Source organism: Cynocephalus volans, chromosome 17 (genome assembly GCF_027409185.1).
Source record: "Cynocephalus volans isolate mCynVol1 chromosome 17, mCynVol1.pri, whole genome shotgun sequence".
Lineage (NCBI taxonomy): Eukaryota > Metazoa > Chordata > Mammalia > Dermoptera > Cynocephalidae > Cynocephalus > Cynocephalus volans.
In genome coordinates this window covers 13,399,092-13,421,879 of record NC_084476.1, presented here as the reverse complement: position 1 = coordinate 13,421,879, position 22,788 = coordinate 13,399,092, and the positions used below count along the sequence as shown (strand labels likewise).

General features: G+C 41.7%; 1 protein-coding gene across 10 annotated transcripts in view; it reads right to left on the bottom strand.

Annotated features, from left to right (window-relative positions):
- The window catches only part of DENND1A (DENN domain containing 1A), a 484,353-nt gene that overhangs the window by 171,185 nt on the left and 290,380 nt on the right, over window positions 1–22,788 (bottom strand). For all 10 annotated transcript variants that reach the window (XM_063081861.1, XM_063081865.1, XM_063081863.1 and 7 more), the window contains one exon: window positions 6,626–6,727. In XM_063081861.1, the coding sequence (XP_062937931.1) occupies window positions 6,626–6,727 (102 nt within the window). The remainder of the gene's footprint in view (window positions 1–6,625; window positions 6,728–22,788) is intronic.

Sequence of the window (22,788 nt, the reverse complement as noted above, 5' to 3'; positions counted from 1 at the left end):
TTTTGGAAAGAATACCACACAGGTGAAGTATCCCTTTCATTATACGTTACATCAGGGGCTACACAGCACCCACAAGACATCACTGGTGGTGATTACCTGCTTAAGGTAGTGCCTGTCAGTTTCTCCACTGAAGTTACTATTTTTACCTTTACATCCATATTTTTGAGAAGTGAATCACCAAGTCCATTCCATGTCCAAGTGAGGTGGGGGTAGGGAGATTAATCCTCTTCTCCCAGAGAGGAGATTATTTGGAATTCTTCTATGAGTATAAGGAAGATTTGTCTCCTCTCCCCACCAACTCTCTCTTGATTAATGTTTACATGGTATATCTTTCCCACTCTTTTATTTTTCATCTATCTGACTATATTTAAAGTGGAATTCTTATAGACAGCATACAATTGAGTCTTGCTTTTTCACATAACTTAATAATCTCTTTTAATTGGAGTATTTAAACCATGTATGTTTAACGTAATAATCAATACAGTTAGATAAATCTATCATCTTGCTAAATTTTTTATTTGTCCCATCTGTGTTTAGTTCCTTTATTCTTTGCCCCCAAAATCTTGTGGACCTTCAATATTGGCTTATTAGCTATATATCTCTTTTTTTTTCCTTAGTGACTTGTTGAAGGTTTACAATATACATCTTTAACTTAATACAGTCTACCTTCAAATAATATACCAGTTTACATACAACACAAAAGCCTTTAAACAGCATATTTCTATTCTTGAACCCCTGCCCTGCCCTCTGTGCTGTCATACATTTTACTTCTATCTATGTAATAACACACCAATACGTTGGTATTTTTACTTTAAACACTCAATTATCCTTTATAGAAATTAAAAATGAAAAAGCAAGTCTCTTACATTTACCCATACAAGACTTACTGTCCAAGTTTCCCTATGGTATCATTTTTCTTCCATCTGAAGATCTTCCTTTAACATTTCTTGTAGAGCTGGTCTGCTGACAATTATTTCTCTTATTTTTTATTTGTCTGAAAAAGTCTTAATTTTACCTTCATTTTTGAAGCATATTTTCACTGGGTATAGAATTCTAGGTTAACAAAAATTTTCTTTCATTACGTTAAAAACGTCATTCCATTATCTTTTGGCTTACATAGTTTCTGACAAGAAATATACTATAATTACTTCTTCCTCATATCTTTTTTGTCTAGTTAATTTTAAGCTTTTCTCTTTATCACTGGTTTTGAGCAATTATCATAATGTGCCTTTGTGTGGTTTTGTTTGGGTCCATTATGCTTGAGGCTCGAGCTTCTTGGAACTCTGAGTTTATCATTTTCATCAAAATTGAAAAAAATGTCTATAAGCTCTTTAAGTATTTTTTCTGCTTCTCTCCACCTTCCTCACCTTCTGTGACTCCAATTACATGTATATTAGTTCTCTTGATACTTTGCTATGAATTACTGAGGTTCTGTTAACTTTTTCTAGTCTTTTTCCTTTCTCTACTTCCTACTGGATAATTTTTATTCAAGTTCGTTGATCATTCATTCTGTGATGTCTCATCTCCTCTTAATATCATAAGTGATTTTTTCATTCCAAGTATTACATTTTTCACCTGTAGATGTTCCCTTTCATTCTTTTATGTTTTCCATTTCAGATCTTTCTTTAAATCCATGAGCATATTTATAATCTTTGTAATATCTGTTTTAAGGTCCTTACCTGCTACTCTTATCCTATTTATCATTTCTGAGTCTGTCTCTATTGACTAATTTTCATATTCTTAAAGGTTACATTTTTCTGATTCTCAACATGTCTCATACTTTTAAAATAGGATGCTAGATGCTGTGAATATTATGCTGTTGAGTTTTGAATTTTGTTTTCTTTTAAAGAGGGTTGAAGCTTATTTTGATAGGAGTTTAAATTTCTTACACATCAGATTGATCTTTTCAAGGCTTTGAAAAAGAAAATAAGTTTGCTTAAAACTTTTAATTGAAGTTTATCATACACTTTAAAATGCACACCCCATTGGTGTACAGCTTGATGAATTCTTTCCATGTAATCAGCCATCAGATCAAAACCCGGAACATTACCAGCACCACTAAAGCCTTCTCTTATGCTTCTCAAGGCTTAACTTTAAGCTTTGTTAGGGTAGGACTAAAATAACCTTCACTCTAGAGCTAATTTAGAACTCCTATCAAGTCATGGCCTCTAAGGGTCTCTAATGACTGTCCTGAGTGATGAACAAGGTCTCTGTTCTGTCAGTGTGAATGATTCCTAGACCTGAGTGAGCTCTGAGAACTGCTCATCTTATAGTTCCCTGTTGGGAGTTTCACCCTACACATGACTAGCAGATTAGTCTTCAGCAGTTTAGACAACTCGGATTTCTGAAGCTCTTTTGCTGAGTAGCTCCCTCCTGTTACTCTCACCCACAAAGTTAAACCATTTCTCCTTCAAACTCAGATCTTTAACCTTTCAACTTAGCAAGACTGTCATGCTTAGCTAGGAATCCCCCTCCTGGCATCAGCATCTAGAAAATGCCCCAAGGCAGAAAGCCAGGGGGAAGGTAGGTCTCTCCTTTCACTCAGGGATTGCAGTGCTGCACTATTGTCCAATATGTGAAAACAGTTGTTTTCTTATCTGTCCAGAGTTTTAATTGTTAATGGCAGGAGGATCAATACAGTTCCAATCATGCCATCATGGCTAGGAGCGGATCCAAGGCCTCATTTAATAAAATTTCCGGCATGAATGCCACGTTTTACAAGATGTCATCTACCCAAATAACCCAATCAATGTGTGACTTCCACCCTTCCATCTACCTATTCCTTGGGAAACAAAGATGAATAAAACTTAATTCATGCCCTCAAAGAACTCACAACTAAAAGGGAAAGCCAGAAATGTGTAATTAATCAGTATGATTATACAAGCGATACAAGGGGCTACGGGGACATATAGAAAGATATGGTCAAGTCTACTTGGAGAGGTCAGGAAAGATTTTTACAGCATAAGGTTTAGAGTAAGTCTTGAAGAATGAATGAGAGATTAAAAAACAGGATAGGACATTTGGGACAAAAGAAATCCCATATGCAACGTATGAAGTTATGAAACAACATGTAAGTTTGGGAGAACTACTAACAGTTCCAAACACCTATAATATAGTGTTGAAAGCAGGGAGGGGAGAGAGATAAAGCTATTAAAAAAAAAAAAAAAAAAGACTTGGGAGAGTCATATCATAAACGTCATGTTAATCATCACTCACATCCATAATTCATCATCGACAACCATCTATTGTGCTCATAGGATGTATATTTTAAATATATTATATACATTCCATTTAATTCTCACAATAACCTTATGAGAAAACTAAGGCTCAGAGAGCTTAAGTAATTTTGCCAAAGGCCACATGGCTACTAAGGGAGGAAGCCAGGATTTAAACACAGGTCCCTCTGATTCCAAAACCAAAAACGGAAACTTGCTTCAAATCTATAGACAATGGGAAGTCACAGAAGTATTTTTTGCCTTAAAAAGTTTTCTGAAATTTGCGTTCATTGATAGAGCAGTTTTAAGTAGGAGATAAATACAATTTATGTTTTTAGAAAGGTCACTCTGGTACCCAAGGAACAAGGATTGAGGGAGACTGGTCAGATGAACCAGTTTTGAGGCTGCTGGTAATAGTGCAGGAGAGAAGTAAGAGCTTGGATTAGGTGGTGTTTAGGAAGAACAGAGAAGAGGACGTGAATCTGCAAAATGTTTGAGAAGCAGAATCTGTCCTATAGTGACCAAAGAGCTTTGGCAAAAGGGAGATTGTAAGGTCAACTGTGGACATGCTGATACACTGAAAGTGCCAGGTCTTATACCAAATGCAAGGGACACAAGGATAAACAGGACATGGCTTCTCCTCTTGAAAACTTGAGAGTTCATGTAGCATAACAGGATCAAATCTACACATTCCATTGAAATACAATAAGTGCCTATGGACCACTTTCCCTCCCCATTACTATCTTCAGAATCCTTAATGAGTCTAGAGATCCAGGCTGGCAACCACCACTGCAGAACATTCTCAAGCCTGCTACAAACAAGTTGAGATTATCAGGTGTTCAGGGTACCAACTGTCCCCCAACCCTGCCTGTGATTATCAATAACAATTTTATTAAAAACAAATGCAGGTACCATTTGTTGAACACTGACAACATGGGATCACTGTGATGAATATTACTATTATTAATTCCCACAATAATCCTAAAAGCAGACCTGTACTCTTCTTTTTAAAGTGGGAAACAGGCTCAGAGAGGAAAAGTAAATTGCCCAAGTTACTTTGGTGCCCCAAGGCTACCCCATTAACCATTTAAAAAGCATCTTGGAATTTTCCATCTTCAGGGGGCCTCCATCATCTTCTCCCAACTTTTGTCACTCTCTTCTCTGAGCCCTTCTGGGCCTGATTCCTATTTCCCTTGAGGTCCCTACTATGTTATACTGTAATATATATGTAATTCACACATCTTTTCCCCCTGATGGAACGTACTCTTTGAAGATCTTCTTCCCCTTTGCTGCTAAGGGCCAGCAGAGGGTCAGAGCAGTGCAGATGGGACCAGTCAAGTCCTTTCCATGGTTTCTGAGCTGCCAATTACTCATATCCAGCTACTTCAGAGCTCTGGGCCATTTCTTGCACCCGATACACCTCAGCTTCACTTTCCACACTCACTGGGAAGTTGTAAGGCCCATGCCTAAGATACCCATGGCTTAAAGAAGTGCTTCTTGGGATGGAGGAAAAAGAGGAATTGGTAAAGGGACACGAAAATCAACTATATTGTATATGATAAATTTAAAAAAAGAAAAAGGGCTTCCTGTCCGCTGAAAGGGAATAGGAATGGAAGACTCAGAATCCTTAGAGCAAAAGAACTCAAATCATAACTAGCAGGCCCTAAGATACTGACCATGTACCCTGTCCTGACATGTTACCAGCAACCTTCACATGTGTATGGTATTTTTTTTAGAAAACTAGAGGTGGAAAAGGGGAAGGGAGGGGGTGAGGAAGGGGGGGCTAATGAGGAATTGGTCAATGGACACAAAGAATGATTGCGTATTGTAGTGATGAATAAGTTAACTATATTGATCTAACTGCCACACACTATACAGAATTATTGAAAATCAGTGTTGCACCCCACATGTATGTATAATAAAAAATAAATTAAAAATCATAAGCAAAATTTAAAAAAAAATTTTTTTCCCCCTAAATTCTGTTATTTCTCATTGCTGCAGAGAGAGGCAGTACACAAACAATGCAGGTAGCACAGACTTCAGTGTCATCCAGACTGGGGTCCCAGTCTCAGTTCTGCTCCTAGCCAGCTGTAGGATTTATGGTAAGGCACGTGCTCTCTGAGGCTCTTTTCTCCCTATAAAAAGGAAAGAATACCACTCCCTAGGGCTATGATGCTAACTAAATGAGGTCCTGAATGCAGAAGATACTTGGAGGGGCGGTGGGGCCAGGTGGCTCTGTGCACCCAGAGAGCTGGGGTCATGTGGTGGCTCCACCTCTCTAGTTCTGTGGATGAAGTGGAAGAGGATACCTTCCTCAGACTGGTGTGTGGAGTAAATGAGAGGTCAGAGACAAGCACTCAGCATGGTGGAGTAAGTCCACGAATAATAACCATGGTTTAATTCTGTTACAAATGAATATCTTTATAGAACACAAATGACTCCCCCCAAATTTCACAGTGAAATCTTCACTGCAAGGCATTTGTCAACAAAACAGTCTCTTTGGAATAGCTATCCTCACAGTGCCACAGGGGCTCAGCTGGCAGCAATGGAGCACCAGTGCCCACCAGGCAAAACACTCCCCCTACCAGGACACTGACTCCGGCCCCGTATCAGCACCACATGGCCAGGAACATTGGCTCCTTTCAATCTGAAAGTCAGGATAACTTTATAGAACTTCTAGCAAACAGAGCCATGGAGGTCACACCAGAAACATCAAAGCCATACTTGCCCATAAAGCCCAGTCCTCATCCGTGTGTTAAACGGGGGAGAATGGGTCTACTGCAAATAGCTGCCCAAAAGGCAGCCCCAAGTTGCAAGGTGAGATGGGTGTTTGTAGTCACATGGTAGTGTGGCAAATGAGACAGCCAGCTACTTTTTGCTCAAAAGAACCCACATTCTGCCTAGACCTGAGGTAACAAGGAGAGATTTGGGGGACATACAGCCACCGTCAGAGCACTGGCAGCAGATACCCTGCTCTGAGGGAAACGGCTATGCTTGACGACTCCAGGAGAAAAATATAGGTTTGAAGTACCCCAAATTGCTTACACTGAAAACCTTCCCACCCACCTTCTGTGGTATTACTCAGGGGATGCTGTCCTGCTCTCTGGAGATGGCAAAGCACGGGAGAGGGGTGGCAAGACCCCCAGGCTCCCACAGAATAAGGAGCCGTCTAGGTTCTCTGGTCACTTCACAGTCTTTCTGATTAAAGTTATAATGGCAAAACAAGACTCAAAAAATAAGCCACCTCCCCATTTTCTGCACTGAGACAAAGATTCCAGAAAGAACAGAGTAACAAACTGCAGTTCTTAGGCCAGAGGAAAGCCATGGCTGCCTCCCCCCGACCCCAAAGTTGTTTTCATTTCCATTGCATGAGCTCACAGGAATCAGAATCTGAAGATCCCATTACCCACCACATCATTAGGGAGGCTCTGGAGGTCATCAAAGGGGGTTTCCAGGGTGTTGGTGTCCACGTTCAGGATCACGACATCATCCAGGGCCATGTTTCTGACTTTCTGCAAGTAAAAAAAATGTAGAATAGAAAGTCACTGAAGCACCATCAGGACACAGATATTCCCCCTGGCCTTCTCTGGAGAAGGGAAATAGGAAAGAAAAGTGACATTTGACAAATGCTACCTATGAGGCAGGCCCAGTGCTAGGTGCTCACATTTGTTGGCTCACCCCACTCTCACAGCAGCTCTGTGAGCCTGCACAATCATCTCCAAGTTCCAGGAGTGCAAAGCGTTTCACACAGACTAGGTAACACACCCGGGTCACACAGCTAGGAAGAGAGATCTTTATACCCTATCATATTGCCCCCCCCCCTTCTTTTTCTTTAACAGAAGCTGAGGCCTAAAGCTCTGGCCTCAGGAACTCGGATGTACAGCTAGGCTCTCAATCCATCCCTTTTCATTTGCCAAAGTCTACTTGCCCATCTCTGTTTTGGATCTTATCATTCTTGGGTGTGGAATATGATGTATTGCCTAGAGGTAACATGTCAACATTTCCCTTAAAAGCTAAGTAGGAAGATCACACTTTCAATTTGGTTGCATTTTCCATAGGAATCTGGCTAGTAATGGCTCAGAAGCTCTGGCTATAGCCATTCTTCTATTCGTACAGTTACAGGACGGATGAGGGAGACTCATGCCTACTAGGTATTCATGCTCAGTGAGGGGAGGAAGGGATGAAGGGACGATATGGGGAATAAAAGAGCCCCCCACTTGGCAGTAACTATCTTGTACTTGTGTGTTAGTACAAGACAATGTGTAGCCTGAGTTTTTAAATTTTAATCACACTACTTACTCACTGCTAGAATCCATCTCCATTTTTCTCCTGCCTACTCACAACTTCCAATCCCATTCAATCCTCCTACCAATCATATATCAAGCTCATTCCTTTTGGGTCTTAAGATTTAGAACTGTTGTCTTTACTTTATTTTGCCCTGTTTACGTAGAAAGACCCCATAATTTGTTGCTCAAACTGGGATGCTTGTGGCTCTGAAAGAGGGTATATTACATTAGGGCAACAGGCATAAAATGGGATGTGTGGTCACCCTATGTGTAAGGGATTGATTTCATTATTAGTCACCCTCTGAGCACACTGCATGTGACTATGCAGGTATGCACTGCCCAAGGATGCCCAACTAGCCAAGGTGGAGCTAAAATCCATAAACCTGAGTGCCTGCCAAGTGACATCAGTTGGGGAAGGGGGCAGATGGCTTTTCCTATTCAGCCAAAAGCACTGTATAGGATAGCAACGGAGCTAGACATCCGATGGCAGCCAAAGCCCAAGTTTGCTAATGCTCTGGAAATGGACAATTACAATGTACTAGAAGCCTATTAGTTCTTGCTCTATGCTTTACTTTATCTCATTTAATTCTTATCAAATCCTGCAAAGTGCAAGTTATTACCCTCATTGTACATAATGTGAGGAAAATGAGATTCAGAGAGGTGAGGTGAGTGGCAGAGGTAACACAGGACTAGCTGCCTGTACCTCCACAGGTCTCGCTCTTTGTGTTGTATCACCCGCCTTGTCACCAGACACCCTCCGTGTCACCAGACACCCTCCATGAGACTGAGCTCCGCACAGCCCTTGTCACTGAGCCCCAGCACCCCTTCACCACCGGCCTCCCCTGTTGGGGTGTGGGCTCCTTCAGGGGTGCATTTCTTTGGCTCACTGCTGAATAACAACCAGCATCTGACAAAATGACTGGCACTTGCTAAGTGCTCACTAAGACTGGTTGACATTTGCTCTCTTAAAGCCCAGCCTCTAGGACAAACTTGGCACCTAAGTAAACATCATGAGATTCTTCCCAGCAGGAGGTAGAGCCATGCTGGTCAGAAGCCTCTCAGGGTTGAAAAAACAGTCCCAGGCAGCAGAATCCTGGAACCCTTCCAGTTAACACTACCAGAGCCTCCAAGTCTCGCTACTGATTGACTTCTCTTAGCCACTAGAGGCTAGTCCACAAACCTGCCAATCAATTCGTAAACATTTATTAAGTGCTTACTATGGGCTGAGAACCACAAAGGAGGGACAAGACTGCCAATTTATGAGTTTATTCTCCCCTCCGAACCCCAACACTCACTAACTGCTGTCTTACTTAGAGGGTCAAAAGCTATCAGCAAATGGAAGTAGTGGATAATGATACAAAGAGTGCTTTTAGCACTTTTGTTTTAAAAAGCACAACCCCCATTTTATAGAGGAGAATGTTAAGACCCACAGTGAATTGTCTAGGCTCCTCCACTGCCATGCTCCGCAACCCAACAGATTAAATGCCTAGCAGTGTACTAGCAGCAAGTGACAAAAATAGCATTGACAGTCATCTTTCTCACTTATGTCACACCTCAGAGCACTCAAGCACTGTCACACAGATCTGTCCATTTCTATCTGAGGAACTGGAGGTGAGGTGTCACAATCCCCATTTCAGAGATGAGAAACTGAGGCTCCACGAAGTGAAGGAGCTTGCCCAAAGTTATGTATCTGCTAATTGGCTTCTTCGTCTATAAATCTGAGATGGTAACTGTGACCACATTCCTCTCTCCCCACTCCCCTCTGGGCTGCCATGAGGATTAGCAGTAACGTATGCATAGTGCCGGGCACACAGTAAGACTGAATAAGTAGTGGCTATTATTATTACTTTTATAATACACACAACAGTCTGAAAAGCTGTAGTGGCAATGGCTGAAGGGCAAAAGTCCTCTGGCCCTTTCTTGGTAGCTCCTTGGGCTCTTGCTTCAAAGGCTGAGGCACGGTCAGGGAACATAGAATCAGAGAAGGACAACAAGGAAGAAGAATCAAGAAGTCCACAACTCAGCTGAGGACTCCAGGCCTCGAAGACTGAGCTCAGGCTGCTGCCCCATGGGATCACCTGTTTTGACCTTCTAAATAGTCTCAAACAGAAGAGGGCAGGAGGCAATGGCTCCTGGAGAGAAGCTTCAGGGGCTGATAAGCCCATTGAGTGGGATGTTGATTCTGGACCAGAATTGTGCCTTGTTTCTGTGTTCCCAGTAGAGCCCCAACAGCAGACACCAGCCCTTGTGGGCTCTCCACTGCGGGGCTGGAATAGGCTTTTGATTTCTTCCCACTCCTGGCTGGAGGACTTGCTGGTTAAGCTGTGTGGAGTGTTTACTTTTTCAACAATGGCAGCAGGCTGAAGAATAGGAAAAAACCCGGCCCTTTTCTCTGACTTAGCAGGCCAGGGTCCCCTTAGTAACCAAAATGCCCCAAGCACCAGGCTCCAGGCTGGAGTTGGGTCGGCAAAGTTCCCTCTTATAGGACAATGCTGCCCTCCTGGTGGCAAGGCCTCTTCCAAAGGGGCTGGCATGGACTCAAGGGCCTTCCTGAAGCTCAGTGTTCCCAAGGAAAGAATGGTGCCCTATCCCCGAAAGGCTCAAGGAAACAAGGGGAATGAAGAAAGGCAAGAAAAACTCAAACTGGAGGTCAGGGTGGGAAGCGCTGGGGGAGAAGGAAGCTGGACTATTGCTAGGCACCAGCTCCTTTAATCTTAACCATGCTATGTAGATACCAGCCTCTCCATGTGAAGGTGAGGAAGTAGAGGCTCAGAGAGGTCAAACTGCCCACAGTCACACACCTAGTGAGTGGCAGAGCCAACTTTTGAATGCAGTCTGACTCCAAAGCTTACTTACCTCTTTCTGAAGAGATCCCAAATCCAATTGCTCAGACTTCAGGATGAGGGTCTGTTCAGTGCACGCAGTTATACTAATACTCTCAGGGCCTGCCTTCTCTTACACAAGATAACACTTTCCTTTTGTATCATAAAAATTACATATGCCCACCATTTAAAAAATGGAAAAGACAGAAAAGTTCAAAGAAGAAAGTTAGCTACCTCAATCTCTCCATTTGGAGACAATATTTGGTATATTTCCTTCCATATCTCACCCCACACACTTTTTAAAACACAATCGAAATAATTTGTAATGCTTCTTTCTGATTTGCTCACTGTTTACAATATAAGCAATGCTCCACTTCATTAAAAGCTTTGTGAAGATCATTACTAATTGCTACAGGGTGTTCTACTACATGGAAAAAACCCAACCAAGCCTCTTTTGTAGGATGTTATTTCCAGTTTTTAAGAAATTATGTGTAATATTATCATGAAGTCTGTAGGAATAAAGCTTTGTGTTTTAGGATGGATTCCTAGAAGTGGAATTTAGTTTCCACTTCTTAAAAAGTATCCCTCTTGAATTTGATTTTGAGAGAGAAATCTTTAGTTCCAATTATTTTAAAGTCATTTCATCCACAGCTTGTGTTTCCTACTCTAAGTGAAGAAAAATCAGCAAAGACACGAGCAGATGTCAAAATAGTCCTCCAAAAACCCTACCCAATTAAAACACTTACTATACCGCAGCACACCGAGACAGCTCTCCGGTAGCTTGTCCCACCAACACATTCCCTCTCTTTTTAGTTACAACATATGCCAAAGCTCCTGCCAGCTGCAAACCCTTCCCCCACCAGACTCTATATGCTTTTTCTCAGAATGAAAGAAAAAAAAAAAAAAAAAAAAAACTGACATGCACACTGGCTTTCCAAATGGCATTTCTTACACAGAGAAACACACAAAAAATGGCACCTTCCCATAAATATTGTTAATCAAAAATGTCTTTCCCTTTATGCTTTGTGATAGATGGTCTTAGCTTGACCCCTGTCTTTCAGGCCAGGGAAGGGAAAACGCAGTAAGGAGGCAGTCAGGAGCAGCTGAGGGATACTGGCTCTAACTGCCTTGTAAGATTCACCTCTGGATTACGTCTCACCAGCTGGGTTGCCTTAGGTGGTTTACTCTGCTGCATAAATCCTCCAGGTTTTCATCTGTAAAATGGGGATCATGACAGTACTTACCTCGCGGAGGTGTTGTGGGGCTTAGATAGGCTAATGTATGTAGAAGATTTAGCATGATTCCCAGAACATCCATAATAGATACTCAACAAATGGTGGCTCTCTTGCCTGCTTATGCCCTCTCCTCTGATGGTTCCTAGAACTCAGCCTCGCCTGGCTAACCTCGCTCCAGAGAGCCTGAGGCAGCAGTAAGCTTTCCGTGACCTGTGCTCCCCTTTGGTTTATTCACACTATTAGAACAACATGTTGATCTAGAGTTACATAGGTGTCCAATTCCTTCCTTAGTGGTGGGCTTCTTGGGGTCAGAAGCCATATTTCTATATTCTCGGCTTCTACCCCAATGTTTGGCATAGAGCAGGCAATTCATGAATGAACAAAGAAATGAATGAATGAATAAATGAGAGGCAGCAGAGCCTAGAAGTGAAGAGCACAGATGTGGAAGCCAGTCTGTCTGAATTCTAATTCATCTCCATCACTCACCAGCTGTGCCCACTTGAGCAAGTCATTTAATCGTTCTGTGCCTCAGTTTCCACCTTGATAAATTGGGGATGATGATAGTACCACCTCACAGGCTTGTTATGAGGATTGATGGGTTAATATTTTTAAAGTACTTGGAGTAGTGCCTGCATGTGGGAAGTACAAGATAAGTGTTTGTTAAATAAAAACAAATGATCTTTTGAAGGTGATGGAAATATTCTATATCTTTACTGTCGTGGTGGTGGTGGCTTCACGATCATATAAAACTGTCAAAATTAATTGAACCATACGCTTTAAATGAATAGTTCGTTGTACATGAATTACACCTCAGCGAAGTTGATAAACACATTGTTACTATGTCCAGAACATAGAATAAAATCACAATAGACTGTAAAAGATAACAATGCACGAATTATGGTGAATGAATACTGCACAAGGTAATTTTTCCCAGGGCCATCACCCAATGTACATTCAGATTTGCCACTGTGTTTGGCTCCCTGTACCCTTCCTTTTTTGTCTAGCCCAACATTTTTTTTTTAAACTTTGATTTTCAACTCATGCCCTCTTTGGATAAACATAAAAACATAATATACCTAGAGATGCTTGATATACTTCCCTACACAAAGATGGGTCTATCTGAGAATTGCTCTACCTTTGGTGTCTCCCCTATAACCAAGATTTTATTGAGCCTTACTTTATAAAGTTGGTTGTAATATACCCACCCCAAATATAAAATAATATCAGCTACACTCATTCAAACCACACCAGCCCCCCATACAGATGGCAGTGACTCTGTCTGTCCAGGGAGGAGATTAGGCAGCTAGTAACAAAAGGTAGGACTCAGAACCAGGCCTTAAACTGAAGGGCCAGGGTTTGCACTAGCAATACAATCCCAGGGATCCAAAGAGCTGTCAGGAGTGTGCACTGCTCACCTGGCTGGGAAGCCGGGGGCTAGATGCTGAGACGTGGGGGTACAGCTCACCTCCAACTCCTCCAACAGACTGTGCAGATAGGACGGGCTCCTTATGTAGGATGGAGGTTATGGGGCTCAGTGAGGTGACAAGTGTGGAGTAATGAGCCAACACTCAGTAAAGCTTTTCTGTTGTCCCTACCCCAGGATCATCTCCAGTGCCCAGGACAGTGCCTGATACATGGCACAGGCTCATTAATTGGAGAATGAGTGAAACGTCTGCGGCTGGCTCCACTCTGCTGGGAGGCAGGCCTTGCAGCAGATGTCAATGTGAGCCCAAACGGACAATGTAAGCCCCACGTAAGCAAATTGGAGTCTGCTCAGGGAAGTGCGATGGGAATAATAATGATGGCAATGATAACCATCATGTAAAATTATCATGATTAATTAGTGTAGAATTAATTCACAGTGGACACGGAAAGTAAGACAGGAGTTAACACGGTGATTAAGACCGTGGTTTCTGGAATGAGACAGTCAGATTCAAGCCTTGTCTCTGCATTGTATAAACTTCAGCAAGTTCTTTGCTTCTGAGCCTCAGTTCTCTTATCTATAAAATGGGGATAATTCTGTGAGATAATGTATGTAAAGAATTCAGCTCAATACCTGAGTGCAGTTAGTGATCAATAAATGTGTAATTTTTTTCATCAAAAAATAAAAAGCAAGTTTCTATCCTTGCAGTTTGAAAGTTATGTCAATAAAATGAATTAGAGTTCTAAGACAAAGGATTTAAACAGCTGATTTTCAGAGCAATGGTAGAAGCTAATAAGACTCTACTATTATGATTTTGTGCTATTAAAATTTAAACTACCACCAGCCTATTCTTTTCCTGGCTATGTCTCATACAAGCACATTCTCTGGAGCCAGACTGCCTGTGTCTGAATCTCAACTCTCAGTTAGAACTGTGCTACCTCAGGCAAACCATTCAGCCTCCCTGTGCCTCTCTTTCCTTATCTGTATAATAAGATGAAAATAGTACTAACCCCCAAGACAGTGGTTATCCTTGGTTGGAGAGAGACTGACTAGAATGGGGCACAGGAGGGGTTTCTGGAGGGGCTGGTGAATTTTGTTTCTTGATCTGGGTGGTGGTTACATGGGTGTGTTCACCTTGTAAAAACTCAACTAGCTGTACACTTAGGCTGGGTGCACTCTTCCCTATAACTCTCATACTTCAATAAAATGTTTATTGAAAGTGTAAATAATACAGACTTCACCAGATAGATTTGGCAATCCAATGAGCTAATATATGTATAATACTTACCATAGTGTTTGGTATGTAGTAAAGCAGTAGATACTAACTATTATTATTATGAAAAAATGATTATAGCAAAAATTCTGTAATAAAAGTGATTCAACATAGATTATATTTCACTGTTAGAAAATACATCTGCAAAGGTAGATATTTCCAGGACATATAGTGCTTCCTCAATCTGTCCTGCCTCCCTCCAGTGAAGAACAAGGCAGCAACACTGTCAGGCCCCTCCTGAGATCCCTCTGCAGTCCTGAGTCAGCTTGCTTTGGGAGAGCAGCAGGACTGAGGAGGAGGAGCATGCACCAGATAAACTGGGTTGTGGATTTTATCTTCTTCAATTCCTAGTGACAGGACCCAGGGCAAGTTATTTAAATCTAGTTGAACCTCAGTTTCTTCATCTATAAAACAGGTTGATAACCACTTGCTACATAGGGTTATGAGAGGACTAAGAAAAAAGAAAAAACAAATAGAAAGAAATAATTATTTTGTGCCCATGTGGTCATGTTCATATCTGCCCAGGGTACCAGCATGGACCACAGGAAGGACTTCTTTTTCCCTGTGGGGTTGACGCCCTGAAGCCAGTAAGCATAATATACTCTCTAATGGCCCAGGCAGCACCTCTGAGACCAGCAACTGGACCATCAAGCAAAGGGGATGGGCCAGGCAGACTTCCTGCAAAGACACTCACTTTGAGAGGACACGGCATCCTCGTGAATCAGAAGAGCATTATCATGCCCACAAAGTGCTCTGCTTTTGTTCAAAAAGAAGTCTAGAATAAGTTCATCCCTCCGTGAGAGAGGAATGATATGCTGGATATCCCCCTTAAGTATGACTTCTTGGCAGCTTTTTCTTTTTTTTAATTTTGAAAGGTAGAGAATACGTTTTAAATTAAAGCAACAATTACATCTTAATAGTTAATTAAAACTTTATACTAAATTTCTGCTAGGTTTTATGAAGTCACCTCTTCTGCTAACTATATTATATGGTTATGTAACAGTCCAAGACACAGCTAACTTTACAGGGGGCTTGCATGTGCCAGAAACTGTGTTATACACTATGTATCCATCATCTTACTGATGCTCACAACAACAAAATTATAGCCACTGGTTGTTGTGTTACTCCCATGGCCTGACCCTTAACTTGTATCATTTAATGTAATCCCCATGACACCCCTGTGAAGAGAGAAGGATACTAAGGGTCAGAGAGGTAAAATAACTCATCAAAAGTGTCATGGCTAAGAAGCAGTGGTGCTAAGCATTGAACCCAGTTGAACAGCAAGACCTTTGTACTATCCAGTGCATTGCATTATTTGCTCTGACACATTGTTTCAATCAACAAACATATTGAGCAACTGTAATATAATAGACCCTTGTTCCAACACATATCAGATGAATCGAGCCTGTAAGTAGTTAGGTGCCTGACTCAGACTCCATTAAAATTCCCAAGGAAAGGGTTCCCTACAGAATATCATACCCATTTGATGGATGAGGAAACTGAGGCTAAAGAGATTAAATAATTTGCCCATGTTCTTACAACTGATGTGTGTTAGAGAAAGGATTTGAATCTGGGTTCCACAAGCCAGTGTTCTTTCCACTATACAGCACACATAAAATGTGCTCAAATGCATGCGCATATATATGAGCACACAACAAAGAACAGCATGGGGAGCTGGTGGCCTCCTAGGAGGAAGGGAAAGACAAATAAGAGGGAAAGTGGAAAGGACAAGAAGAGGAAAGGTGGGAATTCAGGTATTCTAAACTCTTTATTGCCCCCTGAAATCTCAGATACGCACAGAGGAAAGAGTGACATTTTCCTTCCCTTCCTCAGGCCTCAAAGGTCACTGAGCTGCCAAGTGGTTGATAAACGTAGTGGCTTTTCTTTGGAGCCAGGAGTCACTGATTTGCTCCTTCCTGCTTCACAAAATTAAAAATCTAAGCCCCACAGTTCAGAGGAGCCCTGAAAACACTGCTGGAATTTCCCAGCGTGCTTTAAACAGAAACAGAAGCTTGGCAGGGAGGGGAAGCAGTGTGAGCACCTCCTGGGTCAGGCCAAATCCACTCCTCACAAAGTAATAAGTGCTGACTCTCATGAACAAGTCAAGAGAGTCTCAGGCCAGATCAGTGAAGAGCTCTTTCTCCAACGCCTCCTTTCCTGACCATCCGGCCATCGGACAGTCATTCACTCACTCCTTTGGTCATTCATGTCAACCTTATGCTAGGTCTTCAGGACACAGCGACAGTTAAACCATGACCTCCGATCCCAAGAAGCTCCCTGCCTCCTTGTGGATGGGGCATGAGTATGTCTGAGAAAGGGCACAGTATGTAGTGGAAGAGACCTCTCTCCAGTGGAGCATCTCCATTCACACACAGCTTGCCTGATTCTCTCCCACGGACAGTCCTGGGGCCAAGGTCAGAAGGTCCCAAGGTTGGTATCCTGGCTCTTTCACTTACTAGCTAGGTAGCTGTAGGCAGACTCTTAGCCTCCTTAAGCATCAGTTTCCCTCTCTGTGAGTGGGGGTTATAATCCCTACCTGCAGGATTGTTGAAAAGATTGGAGGAGACATTGTAGAGGATTTCTTTTTCTTTTTTTTTTTTTTTTTTTTAAAGATGACTGGTAAGGGGACATTAACTCTTGGTTTGGTATTTTCAGCACCACGTTCAACCAGTGAGCAAACCGGCCATCACTATACAGGATCCGAACCTGTGGCCTTGGTGTTATCAGCACCGCACTTGCCCGAGTGAGCCACGGGCCGGCCCCGAGGATTTGTTTCTTATGGAGTCGGCCATGAGGCAGGAACTCAGTTGATGCCAGCAGGGCTTTATCTATGAGCTGGGTTCTGCCAGCTTCCCTGGCAGTAAACCCTACAAGTCCACCCCAACACGGTGCCCCCATCCAGCCTAGCTTCCTTTCTGCCCTCCAGAAGGAAGGCGGAGCACATTCACACCTCAGATGCTGCTGTTGTTCTGCCTCAAATTGTAACAGCCTCCCCACTGCTAGGGTTTCCTCATGTATAAAAAGAGGATGAGGAAGGTGTCGATACCTTTCCCCATTGTTGCAAAGCACAAACACAAGACAAGACCGCAGAGCACTCAGGAAGACGTGAAGGGTGGCCCACACGTAGCTGTGTGGTAAGCTCACCACGACAACCTCCATTTCACCAGATCCTGCTCTTCTAGATAACCTTCCCAACTACTCCTGCTTCCACAGCAAGTTGTCCTCTCTAAGTCCTAAGCCAAGCACAGTGGACAACAGATATTTCGGTCTCAATTAAAACTTGTTTAGTAATTTTTTTTTTCTTGTTCTTTTTTTTAACATTTATTTGTATATATTTGTGGGGTACAGTGTGTTTCAATATGTGCACGTTGTTTAATGGTGTTTCTAATCGTTCCATGTCTGCCATCACTTTTCATTTAAAATAACTGTTTCAACTTCACTATATTCACATATACAGCAGTAATATTCACCACTGTCATCTGTAAAGCACTGCAGAGTTTTTAAACATATTATATTTTAAAATATATTATTTAAAAATATCCTCAAAGCAACCTTGTGGAAAAGCTAAAATTCCAAGAGGGAAGGTAACTTGCCCCAGGTCCCAGAGTAATAACTGAAGTAAGATATGAGCTTGGGACTGCCTGACCCCAAAGCCTGGTGCTCTTCTCCTCTGTGTGCTGCCTCCTCTATATTCCAGGCACAGAGCTGTTGCTGAGCAAATACTGAGGACAGTGGCCATGTCACCTATTTCTCTTGTGACCTCCATGGACAGACTTATCAGTGCCAGATATGTAAAAGCAAGCAGAGCCTAAAAGTAGGGCCAGTATAATATCTTTCATTTGTACACACTAAAAAACTTCCCATAAAGAAATAACCGGGTTGAATCCTGGTCCTGCTAATTACTAGCTATGTGACTTTGGACAAGTTACCTAACCTCTCTGTGCCTAAATTTCATCACCTGTAAAATAGGGCCACCACTACTAGAGCATAGCCTTGTGGAAATTAAATAATGAGTGTAATGAGTCTGACAGTAGTTCAAAATAGTACCCATCCAATTTGAAACAATGAAACTTTAATTTAAGAGTTTCACTGGGGGTGTTGATTCCCTAGTTCCAAAATGGTTTGGGGGTCACCCTATCATAAAATTGGGTCTCCTTCCTCCCACACAACTGCCACTTGCCATCATTCATTCATTACTAAGCACAGCAAACCCTGACTCCCATCTCCACCTGCCTTTTATTTGAAATGTCAATTTTTAAAGAGTGGAGAGGTTGGAAACCCAATTTAACAAGCACGCTGAAACATTGTTTATTGCCCCCATAAACATGGCTTAGTGAGAATTACGGACTTAATCAGAGTGAACTTATCTCCCGGTGAAAAGGAACACTTTAAATTTCAGAAATGGCACCTTCACTGTGAAAATCTCTTAACTTTTCAAACAAACTACAGGGGGTCTTAAACATATGGGCAGTAAAGGGGCAGCCATTATTGTGATTTGTCTTGCCCAAGAGCCATGGGGACCTAAAGGTCCATAACAACTTTAAGATCTAGGAAAAATATTTGGAAAATCATATTCAGGATACATGTCTCTAAAAACACCCAAAAGAAAGGACCCAGGAGTTGTTAGAACAGGAACTATTTAATAAACAGCAGCACTGAGAAAGCTCATTTCCCCTCCTGTGTGTGAGATTAAACATTTACCAATAGATATTTTGGCAATATGCTTTTCAGAAGAGAGGTGCTACATAAACCCAAAAGGCTGCTAAATAGTTTGTGTGATTTTTTTATTCTTTTTAAAAAACCACTTCCAGAGCATGAGGTCCTGTGAACCCCACATTCCCTACTTGAGGCTTCATTAGGGCTGTTTGGATTATTCCAAGAGAGGTTTTCATAAAGACGCCCCCCATCTTGCAGAGAATGTATCAGCCTGGTTGCCAGAGGCAGGAAAGGCAACAGATATAAAATTTTATTATTTCAATGCCCCAGTAGCAGCCAGAAGGACTTAATGAAATTGCCAAGATTTACAGTCTGAAATAGCTATTGCACAGACAGATATGGTTAAGGGAGCTGTGCCCTCTGACCTTTCAACCCTTTGATCCTCACACGGCAGGTGGCCTGGAGCCCCCTCCTGGGCATCTTCCCTCTCTTCCGACACTCCTGAATCTTGATGTGCAATAAGCCTGACCCTACACAGGTGACTCTCACAGTGCTTATCACCAGCAGCTGCTACTAATAGAACAGCCAAAATCACGAGGCCTGGAGACTCACTCCAAGGTGGGGGAGGAAGAATATGCAGTGCAGTGTCCAAATGGTGCTGAAATGAGGCCCAGTAATTCAGCCTTGAGTCCAGTTGTTCAGCAATGCGTAATGTTGTCATTACCAAAAACTGTCCTTAGAAATGGAGCTCCAGCCTCCCCCAATTTATACTTTGAGTTAAGGAGGAAAAAAAAAAAAAATCACCTTTCAAAACTCAATTACAAACCTCAAAAAAAAAAAAAAAAAATCAACCCCCAAAGTCCCAAATACATCTCTCAGAACTTCCCCATAACCATGTGCAGCAAATTTATACCAACGAAAATCAAAACAATTTTTGGAAACCTAAAATTGACTGTTTTCAGTTCCATGAAATTTCATTTAAAAAACCCCATATGCCAAAATGTCCAAATTCTCTTATTTTTAAAAATTGGGATGGCTTCCAAAAATCATAGCTCTATCTTTTTCTTTCTTCTTTTTTTTTCCCCCTTCTTCTAAAGCTAGGGATGGGTAATGTGCATATATACTTATCAAGCTTCATAATTTAACTCATTCGGTTAGTACAAAATACTCACAATCAAATGCTGAAGAGAGGGTATAAATTTATTACTGTTGGATCTTTCAAAACAATTGACTCCTAGGCACCAAGGTTTAACAGATTATATTTGGCTAAGGAAGTGTCCAGGAGTCCAGGCAGCCCCAGTCTGCACCTTTTAGCTTTTGTCAGATATTTGGGTTTACAGAAAGAAGGATTTTAGGGAAGACACATAAACCATTTTATAGTACGTTGATAACTTCCAACCACATAACAAAACTTACTTGATCATACTTAAGAGAAGCCCTGAGCCAATGCCTTTGTTTCTAAAGAAACAGGATGGTGGCCCCAACATTTATCTACAAAGGTCTGAGATGCCTATTGGAAATATTTTATTAATAATAACACCTATCATTGAATGAAGGCCTATTAGTGTACATGACACATTAGCTATATGATTTCCATTTGTTACTAACTTAAGGTAGGTGCCCCCATTTTGCTGATGGGGATGTTAAGGCACACACACCCACAGATGTTCAGTGACTTGCCCAAGTTACACAGAGACAAATGGCAGGGCTGAGATTCAAACTCAGGTTCACTGCCTGCCCCAAAAGCCCATGGTCCATCCATACTTTTCTCAACAAAAGCAAAACAAAAACAATCACAACAACAACACACACTAATTTGTGCAGAAAACGCCGGATTTCAGCTTGCTTACACATTGCCCTGGCCCATTTAAAAGCCTTCCGAATCAATTATTTTAGGTCATTAAGAGGAAGTTTAATTTGGTTGACAAACACCCCTACTGTGATGACCTCACATATCAACAATAAATGCCCGATGGTCACAAACCCGTACCATGAGTTGGCTGAGCATGGTGTTAAACAAAACCACATGTGCCCAGATTCCAAGTGGGATTTGTCTAGGCCAAGGGTACCTCTCTTCAATCATCACGCTGCAGGTCTCTGAGCTCCCAGAACAGCCCCGCCCCTAATCACTTGCAAGGAGTTTATGAAAAGAAGTCACCAGTCTCACGTGGCTGGGCTCAGTTTAAAATGCTTTTAAGCTAGTATTAATTTAGAAAAAGTCACTCTTTAAAAAATTAAAAAGGAGGCTGAAAAAGAGGGCAGTCAATCTTAGGTAGATGAGCCTTTCTAGCTTTTTTTTTTTTAAAGAAAAATATACCAATTCTACACCAATGTAGATATTGATAATCACTTCCACTTTTTTGGTACCTACCATGTGTCAGGCACCAATCTGGGTGTTTTCATGTATTTTCTCACTCCTCTTTAAATACTCCTATGAAATGGGGAATCTACCCATTTTACAAGTGAGGAGTCTAAGACTCAAAGAGGCACCTTAACATACTCATCAGCAAAACAAGGGCACTTGCCTCAAAGTGGTGACAATTAGAAATTATACGGCTAAAGTGCGATGGATATTAGCAGACCCTCATTTGATGGTTGAGATGATCATTTATAAGAATTTCCAAAAGGCATTTCTTAAGAGTAGATAGCATAATTACAGTTTTGTACAAAATGGTCAAACTGTGTGATGGTCAAACCATACCTTCTCCCCTCCTGCTAAACCGATTTCTCCTTTAAACAAAGGATCTTGTTTAAAGTGACCCAGTGTGGTAGAGCTAGACAGAATTTGAACTCAGGCCCACTTGACTTCAGAGTCCAAGAGTGCTTTCCACTCTAAAATAAACAAAGCCTCCTGAGTGCTGCTCCTTACCTTAATCTGACAAGAATTGGATTCATTCAAGCTTCTCTTGGTAACAATTGATAAACTTTAAGTTTTCTTTGAAATCAGTTTTAACGTTGCTAAATGGAACTTACACATAATGACTGGCTAAGTGATGATAGGAAAATCAGGGAACAAAAGCATCAGTGATGGTTTCACATTTTCTACTGGGATTGCCCTCATAATACACAGTTTTTCTACTCAGTGGCAGAAGGCTATCCCATCTCACAAGAGAATGCTGCAGTAACAAAAGACTGAAAATGCACTGACTGCAAGAGATATATTTTAACTTGGCCAGAAGTACTTGTTACCCTTAATTACAAAAATTACAATTAGAGCTTTAAATTGTTTTATTTTAACTAATTTCAACATTAGGATAAGTGGCATTTAAGACTCACACTCATTTTAAAAGTAGATGCCACTGCAAAGAGGAGGGAGTTTCTAGAGAAATCCTTCTGATAAATTCAGGGCCTTTGTCAAGACCCAAGATGAACAGGGCATTTATACTCTAAATCCTCTGGATGTGACAGAGACTCATGTGATGACTCACACAACATACAGCATGCTGAGCAAATTCCAGGAAAACCACACTACTGTCCAGTTACTTTTTTCTTTACGAAATAAAGCAATATCCAGGGTTTCATTGATCTACACTTTGCCTCTTCATTTTGTACAACTAGTTAGTTGAAGACGAACGATTGGTTTAGCATTTTAAAAAAACTCTTCATATCCTTTATATCAGTTCATTCTCACAACTCTTTGAGATGGATATCTTCTTAGTTGTACAGATGAGAGAATGGAGTCTTGAAGACACGAAGTGACGGGGCCCGAATCACTAGGGTAATCAGAGCTTTTCTGTGGAGGAACATGGGGCTGCCAGTCGCGAGCCCTCTTTTCCCCTCACCACAATCCCTATTGCACGACACTGAGAAGGAAAAGCTAAGGCACAGGTGGGGACCTCTGCCTGGGACTGGGGTGGAGCCTGGTGTAAGCCACGCAG